The sequence below is a fragment of the Sorex fumeus genome, unplaced genomic scaffold (genome assembly GCF_029834395.1).
Source record: "Sorex fumeus unplaced genomic scaffold, SorFum_2.1 ptg000061l, whole genome shotgun sequence".
Classification (NCBI taxonomy): Eukaryota; Metazoa; Chordata; class Mammalia; order Eulipotyphla; family Soricidae; genus Sorex; species Sorex fumeus.
In genome coordinates, this window is record NW_026606118.1 from 32,952,802 (window position 1) to 32,964,841 (window position 12,040).

The 12,040-nt window shown below is 40.6% G+C and overlaps 1 protein-coding gene across 2 annotated transcripts in view; it reads left to right on the top strand.

Moving 5' to 3' along the window:
- Nucleotides 1-520: 520 nt before the first annotated feature.
- The window catches only part of SLC18B1 (solute carrier family 18 member B1), a 38,005-nt gene continuing 26,485 nt past the window's right edge, over nt 521-12,040 (top strand). For both annotated transcript variants that reach the window (XM_056126199.1, XM_056126201.1), the window contains exons 1-2: nt 521-592; nt 2,971-3,113. In XM_056126199.1, the coding sequence (XP_055982174.1) occupies nt 550-592; nt 2,971-3,113 (186 nt within the window). In that variant the 5' untranslated portion in view covers nt 521-549. The remainder of the gene's footprint in view (nt 593-2,970; nt 3,114-12,040) is intronic.

Sequence of the window (12,040 nt, forward strand, 5' to 3'; positions counted from 1 at the left end):
TACTAAACTCAGATGGATGGCAAAGACAGCACATTCCCCCCACCATGAAAAATAACAAACAACTTCTCAAAAACGGAGGCATTGTGGCCTTATTCCCCAGAGGCTTTCTTCTCTACCCCCATCCCCCACCCCCATTCCCAGTGTTTATTTATGCTCTAGGTGAAGGAGCTCTACGAGACGGAATATCTACTCCCCTTATTTTCACGCCCCCACTTTCTCATAGACAACGACAACGCAGCAATCAGAAGTGGTGGATGTTTGTTGTTTTGTTTTTTCCTAGAGTATCTAAAACTAAGGTGGGGGGGGGGGGGAGGTGGGGAAGAATGAGTAATTAATGATCTAGCTCCACCCTCGCTCCGCCTCCGGGACTTGTCAGCGACCTCCGGGGCTGGGAGCTCGGCGGAGTTGGGTGTCTTGGCAGCCCGGGATGCCCGCGCGGTGCGACTCCGGGGCGGCCACCGCGTCCGGGGCTCGTCGCTAAGCCCTCGGGTGCCCGGGGCGCGGCCGGAGGACGGGCGCGGGGACCCGGCGGGGCTCCTGGCGCTGCGCATGGACTCGCCGCGGGACCCGGAGGGCTTCGGCCCCGCCGCAGGTGACTGAGAGGGGGCGGCCGGCTGGCAGCCTGGGGGACCGCGGTGCTGGCTCTTTAAGGACCACGGCTACGCTTTAGCTGCGTTTGTCGCCGTGTGGACACTCGGAGGAGCAGAGAGGCCGCAGGGTGCGGGTCGTGCGGGGGCTCCGTTTACTCTCGGGAGCCAGTGAAAGCTGGGGATTTCTGGGGTGCAGGATCATAAACGACTTTCTTCTCGGCGCCTCAGTTCTGTGGCTCTGCATCGTGGCCCTGCTCCGTGGCCTGCTCTTTAAAAGCACCGTGCGTCCTAAGAACGCCTGCACACTGGCATGCCGTCTGCTGGACCACGGGGCAGCCCAGTTCCACTCTGACTGCTCTTGGTCGCTTTTCTCTCAGTTCCCTTCCTCCCGACTCCAAACATTTTTACCGTGATTTCTCAAGACTTCCTCCCGTGGCACAGATTTTTGTTTTGCCACTACTGCAGTGGCAAACCTCTAAAAATAGATAGAGCAGAGTAGATACAATTTTCCTTACAGGTCTTTCTTTCCCTGCAAACCATTTAAAAACAGATGCGTGTTTAAAAGTAATTAAACTAGTGTCTTTACCTGTAAGGGAAATGTAATCCTGTGAAGAAGTGCTAAGTTAATTGATGCAAAAGACCAATAATCGGTGTATAAAATGTATTGGTATTTGGATTCATGGGGCTTGTCTTTGTAGGAGCATACTATTGTAGATATTAATTTTCCACTTGAATAATAGATACTTTTTCCTTCCTAAAACTTCACCTGACTTCCCTTAATACTGCTTTTGAATACATATCGAATAACTAAACCGATATGCCAAAAGTGTATATTACCATTGTAATATGGGGAGCTTGTAAACTTGAGATACTGTATCACACATCACTTTCTACCTCCAGAGTCCTTTCTGTGGACTCAATAAAAGGACATGATAAAGTAAATTTGTGTTAGGGTGGAGGCAAAATAGATTAGTTTGATGGTTTCTACACTGAAATTCTATTTGGAAGTGATAGGGTTTTCAAATTTGCAGCAGTGTACTAGGAGTGTGTTGTATTTGATCAAATAGACTAATAGAATAGCCTTGTCTCCGCCGAATACACATCTGACAAGGGGTTGATATCCAGGTTATACAAAATACTGGTTAAACTCCACAAGAAGAAAACAATCCAACCCCATCCAAAAATGGGGCAATGAAATGAACAGAAGCTTTCTCAAAGAAGAAATCCGAATGGCAAAAAAGCACATGAGAAAATGCTCTACATCATTAATCATCAGGGAGATGCAGATCAAAACCACAATGAGATACCATCTCACACCTCAGAGACTGGCCCACATTCAAAAGAACAAAAGCAACCGATGCTGGCGTGGATGTGGCGAGAAAGAGACACTCCTACACTGTTGGTGGGAATGTCCACTGGTTCAGCCCTTCTGGAAAACAGTAGGGACGATTCTCAAAAAATTAGAAATTGAGCTCCCATTTGACCCAGCAATACCACTCCTGGGAATATATCCCAGAGAGGCAAAAATGTATAGTCGAAGTGACATCTGCACTTGTTTGTTCATTGCAGCACTCTTTACAATAGCCAGAAACTGGAAGAAACCTGAATGCCCAAGAACAGATGACTGGTTAAAGAAACTTTGGTACATCTACACAATGGAGTACTATGTAGCTCTTAGAAAAGATGAAGTCATGAAATTTACATACAAGTGGTACAACATGGGAAAAGTAACATGCTAAGCGAAATGAGTCAGAAAGAGAGGGATAGACATAGAAAGATTGCATTCATCTGGGGGATATAAAGTAACAAAATATGAGATTAACACCCAAGAATAGTTGAGATCAGCACCAGGAGGATTACTCCATAACTTAGTGGCCAGTCGGGCATTCTAGAGGAAAGGGCAGTTCAGATAGAGAAGGGAACACCAAATAAAGGGTGTTTGGAGGATCCTCCCAGGAGGGGAGATGCATGTCGAAAGTAGACTATGGACTGAACATGTTTGCCACTCAATGCCTCTTTTGCAGACCACAACACCCAAAAGGAGAGAGAGAACACAGGGAATTTCCCTGCCACAGAGGCAGGGGGGGATGGGGGAATGGGGGTGGGGGGGATATTATCCATGGTGGTGGAAAATGGGCACTGGTGGAGGGATGGGTATCTGATCATTGTATAGTCAAACCCAAGCACAAAAAATTGTAAATCTACAACTCTACCTCATGGTGTTTCACTAATAAAAAAAAATAAAAAATAAATAAAAAAAAAAGAATAGCCTTGTCTCAACAGATGTTACCTTCAGAGTGCACTATGAGCACAGGTGACTTTTGTGTCCTTCAATCAGTAGGTCTGGTCTGCCTGAAATTGTACTGTCTTTGCATTTAAGGTGATGGACCTCCCGAAAGTGCAGGCGAGACACGCAGGTGGTGGGTGTCCAGAGAACAGCTTTTTGTATTGATCTCTGCAGCTTCCATCAACTTGGGTTGTATGATGTGCTATTCCATTTTAGGACCCTTTTTTCCCAAGGAGGTAAGAGTCTTCTGTATCTTTATGAACTCTTTTCCAAAACAGCCTTTTGAATTATTTCATTTTCCAGTAGGTAAAACATAGAGTCTGCATATAGGAAAGATGATATGTACAGCTTAGTCAACAGAGACTTTGCTGTTTTGGTTTGAATTGGGGAGCTACCCCTGTGCTCTGTGCTTGGAGATTGCCTCAGGTACCACTCAGGAATCACTGAGTCCTGACCTCCTGCCTACAAAAGATAAGCTCGAGTCATGTAATAAAAACAGGTTTTCCATGCTCTCTGATAGTAGAATGCTTCTCTTTGGTACGACTTGGTAGGTCATGGTGGTGTAGGAGGGGGTGTGGAGAGTTAAAAATACTAAGAACATTTTTTCTCCTATCCTGTAGAATACTTCTTGTGGAATATATCTGATACCAGGAAAATAAAACCCAAATCTAATCCGAAAGAACATCATTTAGGTTAATTCACCTAATGTAATTGTCTTTCTGAGGATTCTTTCGCTTACATAAAGCTTGATGAATCTTAAAAAAAAAAGTCTCGGGGCAGAGAAGACACCCTGCATAACTGTGATTTTTTTTATAATTATTATTTTTTTTGGTGGGACCACAACTGGCAGTGCTCAGGGCATACTCCTTTCTCTGAGCTCGGGTTACTCTGGCACTCAGGAGACCATATGGCGCAATGGGATGGAACCTAGGTCAGCTGCATTCAAGGCAAGCACCCTACCAGCTGTACTATTCCTTAGGCCCTGGTGACTGTGATCTTTTAATGATACTACAGAAAGTTAAAACTGTATCTGATTCTTGGAATTTGGAGTGTCTTAGAATTTTGTAATTAGGAAGACATAGCCCACTAAATTCTTTTTTGACTTGAGTTTCTTAATGAGTTGAGTGGTTTATGCAAAGGGGGATTTTTGGCTAGTTCTTTTAATCATACTCATAATTATAAGGTAATGAGTTTTATAGATTATGGCACAGGCTTAAAAGAAAAATACACCTAGAAAGTCCACCTGAAATCTGGGGACGAGGGGATGAAGTTGTGGTGAGTGGGCTGCAGTACAGGTAACTATGATGTAGTAAGAAAAAAATAGGTCTAGTTACTTGAGTGGAGATAATCTAACCATGTGTTTTACTTCCAGCTTTCTGCAAATCATCACCTTAGTGCACTGCTTTCTCTCAGCCCTCTATCTGTAGTTAAATTCCATACTGCGTATTATAAAAGAGACTGGAAGTTATTCTTGTGCAGCAGGAGCAAAATGCATTTGTACTCATACAGTGATTTTTAGTTTTAAATTTATTTACCACATACTTACTACATTTCGTCTCCTCAGCAAGGAAGGTGATAGAAAAGAGATAAGATTATCAGTGAGACTCTATCATGTTGCAAATGAATCATCTGGAAGGGAAATGATTTGCACAGTTCTATTTACTGAATGAGATGAGGAGGTTTTAATAATTCCCACTCTAGAGCATGCTAGACATGGATATGGTAGGACAGAAAAAAGATCTAGACAATAATCCTCTCTCTTGTCTGTTCTTTGTGAGTGAAAATAAAGGTGAGGGTGGGAATGGGAGAGTTGTTTACTGAGGATCCAAAATTTGTGAGACTCAAAAAGGTTCATTCTTTCAAAAAACTTTTATTTTTTTCATGACTGGGGCTTGAGAAAAGAAGAGGTAGTTATGAAAGGACTTAACAGAATAATTGAGAAATGTGAGTTACCAAGGTAAACAAGACTGCGAAGGGCATTTTGTATATGGAAGACAGCAGGTGCCGGTTGTTCGATTCATTCAATAAAAACAGGTCTTCTATGCTCTTTAATAGTAGAATGCCTCTCTTTGGGATGCCTTGGTAGGCCATGGGAGTGTAGGGGTGGTCTGGAGAGTTGAAAATACTAAAACCATTTATTCTATATGTTAATGACAATAGTATTTCCAAACATTCCCCCCTCCTGAAAATAACATGTCAAATCATACATGTAGGGACTTTTGCATTGTTGGGGAAACCTATAGCTTTTTCTTGGGTAACAACTGACAGCATGCTGTGGCTTGGGCTGGGGTGGAGCGAGGTGTGACAGAGGATATGGGAAAGTAGGAAAGTAGGTAGAGCAAGGATACAAGAGTCCTTCCATGCATGTCAGAGGTTTAGTTAGTGAGAAGTCATCATAGGTGTTTGAGCAAGACTAAGTAACCTGACGAGATTCAGGGTTTGGAAAAGGACAGTGGCTGGGAGCTTGAGGAATTCAGAGAAAGAACTGAAGTAAGTGGACCAACCAGTTAGAAGGGCATTTCCTGCTTCAGCTGGCACTTGAGCGAGGTCACCGAATGTTCACTTTCTCTTCGTAGAATAGGGTGCTTTGAAAGACTTTGAGTTGGTTGGTTTTATGGTTTTGGGGTTTTGGGGGTTATAGGAGGGAAGGCTGTAGGAAAGAGGACAGCCAGGAGAAAAAGCATAATTTCAGTATTGAGGGATGAGGAGTGGATTCTTTTCATTTCTCTTCCCACCTGCCCTTCCTTTTGTTGTGCTGTCTAGGAACCTCACATTTGGGTTTATTGTGCTGGATGAGACGTGCTTGTGGGTGCCAGCTGGGGGCATCCCATGGCAGGCCAGGGATCACATTTGCAGTCTTGCGCATGTAAGGCGGGTGCTCTACCTTTCAGTTGTTCATTTCTTGTTAAAGATTGCGCAGTCAGGGGCTGGAGCGATAGCACAGCGGGGTAGGGCATTTGCCTTGCACGTGGCCGACCCGGGTTCGATTCTCAGCATCCCATATGGTCCCCCGAGCACCGCCAGGAGTGATTTCTGAGTGCATGAGCCAGGAGTAACCCCTGTGCATTGCTGGATGTGACCCAAAAAAGAAAAAAAAAAGATTTCACATTCAGTCCCAGTCGTCTTCCCATACCGTATTAGTCAGAGCAAAGTAGGCAAAAGCAGTACAGGGCCTTTCTTCAGTTCTGCCACCAGATTTCTGTTTCTACTCAACCTTGCCCTGGCCACTCTCTTCCCTTATTAGAGCTGTGCATGTGAGCCAAAAATGCCTTTTAGTAACTATTTATTTCTTAACATGAAGTGGGATCCAATTCCAAAGAAGGTATTCAGCTGCTGCCAAGGTGTGTGCTTCTAAGCCATGCCAAATCACAATTCCTTTTCCATAGTAGAGGTTGGGAACATATCAGGAATTCAGTCATCATGTAACTTTTGCACGTTTGTATTTTTTCAAAATTTTTATTAGTGAGACACCATGAGGTGCAGTTGTAGTACCAGGAATTTTACTGCAAGTTTGTATTCTTATCTATAAATGAAGTAATTGAAAGTTAGATCTTTCATTTAGTTGTAAGAGATCACGTGGAACAGCACTTGATAGAGATTGTGGTTTTATAATGAGGATTTAGTAAATGTTGATTGCTGCAACCATTAAATACTTTCTAGTATTTAATTCTAGTCTCTAGAATTAAAGGCTTCCTAGATCAATTAAGTAAAGAACATTGTTTACTGTTACATGGTCAACAAACATTCCTTCTGCATCTTACTCAAATCCTTTGATTCTTTTTCTATTCTAGGGCTTCTGTAACAAAGTGGAGTAAACTAGATTTCCTTAAGAGACATATTTATCACCTCACAGTCTGGAGGAAAAAGTTGTAGGATCAAGGGACTGGCAGGATGAGTTTCTTCTGAGAGCTGGAAGGGGAAGATCTATTCCAAATTTTTATCCTTGGTTGGTAGGATGGCTGACTTCTCCCTATGTCTCTTCTCATCGTCTTTTCTCTATACCCACTTTTTATAAAAATACAAATTATGTTGGATTAGGCCCTACCCTGATGATCTCATTTTAACTTGATTATTCTGCAAAACTTGGTATCCAAATAAAGCCACATACTGAGGTACTATCAATCAGGATTTGCCACATCAGTTTGAGGTACAGAGTCCAGTCCATAGCACCCACCAACCTTTCTGCCAGGAATATTGACATCATGATTCATTCTGTGTACAGTGTAGCCATTTGTGACCATGCCATTAAAAGTATCTTTTATAATGATATCTTTCTGTTCTCCACATCACCTTATGTGCTTATTAAGTAATGGGCAGGTAAAGACTGATTTTGAATCCCATAGAATTATGAGATTAAATCTTGCCTGAGCAGTTACTGTAGAACTGTTATTTTTATCTTCTCTGCTTTTTCCATCACTTGGAACTTAGAGAACGTATTTCAGGAGGGGGATACCGCTTCCTAGGTATGGCTGGGAACAAGAGATCATCTAAATGTTCTCCTGTGGTACTATGATATGAAGTGTAGGGTCTATTTAAAGAGATTTGATGGAACTGGTGAGATTGTGGGGTAGGGCACTTTCCTTGCACGGACCTGACCGAGATTGCAGCAGAAGGGATTTGCTTTGCAGGTACCTGACTTAGATTCAATCCTTGTCGACCCATGTGGACCCCAAGAGCAGCCACCTGAGCACAGAGCCAGGACTAAGTCTCTCGCACCACTTTCTCTCTCTCTCTCTCTCTCTCTCTCTCTCTCTCTCTCTCTCTCTCTCTCTCCACTTCCCCTTTCCTTTAGGGCTTATGCCTTGCAATAAAGATAATGAAAGGTTATCAGGTATATCCTTTACCTACTTATTGTCATCCTTTAACTATTATTGTCATGCTGATCCCTTCTCTGTCCTAACTACCCTTTGTGTCCTACACAAGAGAACATTTTTTTAATTTATATTTAAAATGCAATTATGGAGAAAAAGCAAAAAAAAACACAGTTTTGTTTTGGTTTTTTTTTTTGGGTTTTGTTTTGGACAATACCTGGCAGGACTCAGGCACCTCCTGGCTCAGTGCTCAGGGCTACTCCCAGCGATACTTGTGGGACACAGTAGCTCTGGGGATTGAGTTCAGCCTCCTGCATGAGAAGCATGTACTCCAACTTGTTAAATGATCTCTCAGGCCCAAGAAGTGCAGCTTGAATTATTGTAAAGAATGAATTTTGAAGATCAAAGGATTTTGTGTGCAATATATGTCTATATTAAGTAGAGTTATTTGAAAAATAACTATTTGCTGAATTTCTGGCAAAGGATAAATGAACATTGCATCTTCCGGCCATGATCATATTGGCTCCCAGCAATAATATCTGAAGAATAGAAGGTATTTAATAAATGCCCAATGGATAGCCTGGGAGGACAGAAAATTGTGTACACTAAATTTTCAATTTCATAGCTTGACACATTGCCAAACCTATATTAAATGGTTCAAATTTATATTTTAGCTCCTCAAATAACTGTAGCTGGAACCAGATATAAGTATTTGCTGTATTTAACTAGGGTTTAAATATTTTGTTAAACCATCACTCTATATTTTATATGAATTCAGCTGTCCATTATAACTAATAGTAGCATTTGAATTTCAAAAGAATTGAGTTTAGTGCTCGTCTTGCTCACGACTAACCCAGATTCATACCCTGGCATGACATAGTCCTCTGAACACTGCCAGGAGTGATCCCTGAGGACAGAAGGGGTGATCCCTGAGCACAGATCCGGGAGTAAGCCCTATATACCACTGGCTGTGCCCCACAAAAACAATTAGATTTAGATGAACTGTTGTATCATTTATAGCAAATTCACGGACAGAATAGCTTCTAAACATTAACATATACTATTGATAGATTATAAACTACAGCAAAAGGACATCTTTTATCTGTAGTATTGCTATTAGGAAGTAAAACTTTGTTTTTTTCTTTCTTTTTTTTTTTAAAAAAAAAACTTTGTTCTTTTCTAAGCTGTCAGGTGGTTGATATAAATATCAGAATTAGAGAACTAGACTGAATAGGCTTTGGGAGAACTTACGTGATAACTTAGGGAACTTCCTATTCTTGAGCTTTTTGACTGACAAAGTTTTTTTTTTTCAGTTGTGGAATTTGATCCTGTAACGATGTGTTATTGAGTAGGAAAAACAATAACCCCTGTGTGACTGTCCCTTATTTTCAAACTTTTATCAACTTTACAATACATCTCAAACCTGATATTTAACATTTCCCCCCACATCAAGTGAGTCTCAGTAACATCCGCCTACCTTATAATTAAAGACTTAATCGTGTTAGAGTGTGCCCACTTCAGACCAGTTATAAGTACTAGGTCTCCAGGTTACCCTTAATGTCTGTGGTAATCTGGTTTGATTTGGAGCCAAATCAGAGTATCCATAATTTCCACACTTTTATTCAGTTCTTTGTAGAATGGGAAATAGACCCATGGGAAACATGTATTTAATATTTACCAGCATTTTTATGAAAGGATATGGTAAAGCGCAGAGAGGCACTTTAGGAGAGATACAACGAGCAAGGTAAGTAGGAGAGGGTGCTGAGCTTCTGAGACCTGTCTAGGAATATTCTCCTAACTCCACCTACCTGAAGGCGTGATCAATCATTAACTGAATTTCTATCCTCTCACAGAGAATGAGCACAGGGCTGAAAGTTGCAAGCATCTAACCTTGACTTGATCTTACCTTTATCAGTCCCCATCTAGAATCCACTAAAGTCACCTCATTAAGACAACCACAGAAAAACTGTCATCCAGGAAGTGCAAGGAATTTCAGATCAAAGACTAAAACTATTATTGATTTAAGATTTAAGAGCTTGACCAAGAGCAAAGACTAAAGATCAAAACCACTTAATGGAATGAAAGATGTTCCTAATGTTCTTAGGACCTTCATGGGTTTTATGTGATCTATTCTAGGAGTCTAGGACAGAGATAGGTATGTATATTTTCTATTATCTCATAGATAGAAAAAAGAAATAAGTCCGGTTGAGCTGTTAATTCAGTTTGTCTGAATGAAGTAGAGCCCAGAATTCCTCAGCCAAGTTTCTTTTGGTTTTGTTTTTCTCTTTAATTTTCATTATTTGCTTGGTAAAGCTAATAATTGGGGGGTGGGGGTGGAATGGGGTTATGGGGACCTTTTGAGATTTATCTCATTTTAAAAATTGTACACATTTTATTCATTCATATTGATAACCTTAGACATAGGCGTCTACTGATATCATTATAATAAAATACTAAGTATCTTTCACGCAGACAAAAAACATTTGTGTTTTTGTTTGTGGGTTGCTCTCTCCTTCCCCCCATCTCTTCCTCATTCTCTCTCCCTCTCTTCTTCACGTTCCTCTCTTTATGTTATTTGGTAATCAGAATAAACTGTGAGCTTATCTTGCATAACCAATGCTTTATTTAAAATAAGCAATAATTCCCCACTTGCTCCTCCAAGGCCTCTTCCAACCACCACCAAGTAGGATCATGCAATATTTGTTCATTCTTGATTGCTTTATTTCACTTAACAATTCCCTCAAGGATTATTCGTGTTACCAGTATCAGAATTTTCCTTTTTTTTAAGACTGATAATCCAGTGTGTGTGTGTGTGTGTGTGTGTGTGTGTGTGTCCCACATTTTCTTGACTAATTGTGAATAATGGTGAATGAACATAGAGTGTAGACATGTCTTTGAGATCCTGCTTTTAATTCTTTTGTATATTACTAAAAAGAGTGGATTGCTGCATCTTATGGTTGTTATGTTTTTAATGTTTTGCTGACCTAAATTTTGTTCTGTTTTTGATGTTTGTCACAGTGGTTGCAATACTTTGCATTCGGCCAGTGAATGTGGCTCTAATTTCTCCATATCATCACCATTCATTATTAGCTCTTATTTTTCTTACATCAATAGTTCTCTCAATAGATGTGAAATGTTGTATTACTTGCTTTTGATCCATACTTCTCTGATGGTTAGCGATAACACTTTCACATGTACCCAGTGGCCATCTGTATGTGTTCTTTGGAGAAATGTCTACTCAAGTCTTATACCGATTTTAAAATCTATTTTTTTCCTTGAGAATTTGATATTGGTGAGTTGTAGATTTGAGAATATTTTGAATATTAACCTCTTGGCCTTACAAGCGGCCAACATGGTCGACCAGAGTTCGATTCCTCCACCCCTCTCGGAGAGCCCGGCAAGCTACTGAGAGTATTTGATATGCCAGACACAGTAACAACAAAGTCTCCAATGGAGACGTTACTGGGCCCGCTCGAGCAAATCGACGATCAACGGGAGGGCCTTTACCTTTACCTTTATTAAATAGATAGCTTGTTAGAATTTTTTCCATTCTGTAGATTGACTTTTCACTTTTTTGATCATGGCTTTTTCCATGCAAGTTTTTTAGTCGTGTAATGCCATTTGTCTACTTTTAGTACTGTGCATTTGGTGTCATTGCATTTGGTTTCAAGGCCAAGAAAAAATTAACAAGACCAATGTCAAAAAATTACCTCATTACCTTTTTTTGAGAAATTTAATAGCTTCAAGTCTTTTTGTCTAAGTCTTTTTGAGGTCTTAGTTTTAATTTGTTTTGAGCTGATTTTGTGAGTGGTATAGATGTACGATATTCTTTTTTAAATACTCAGTTTTTTCAATTCTGATTTTGAAAGATATTGTTCATTCTTCATCATTTGTCCTTGGCATCCTGTGGAAATATTAGTTGAATATCAAGTATAAGAATATCATAAACCAAATATTTGTGATTTATTTCTGTGCTCTTTATTCTGCTCCATATATGTACTTATCCCTCTTCATGCAAGTTTAACAGTTTTAATTACTATAGCTTTGTAAAATATTTTTGAAATCAGAAAATGTAATGCCTTCAACTTTGTGCTTATTTCTTAATTTTATAAACATAATAATTATTTTGGGGGTGGAGCGATAGCACAGCTGTAGGGAGTTTGCCTTGCGCACAGTCAGCCCAGCAGAGCCAGGTTCAATTCTTCTGCCCCTCTCGGAGAGCTTGGCAAGCTACTGAGAGTATTCAATATGCCAAACACAGTAACAACAAGTCTCAAAATGGAGATGTTACTGGGCCTGCTTGAGCAATTTGATGAACAACAGGAGGACAGTGACCGTGAAATAATTATTTT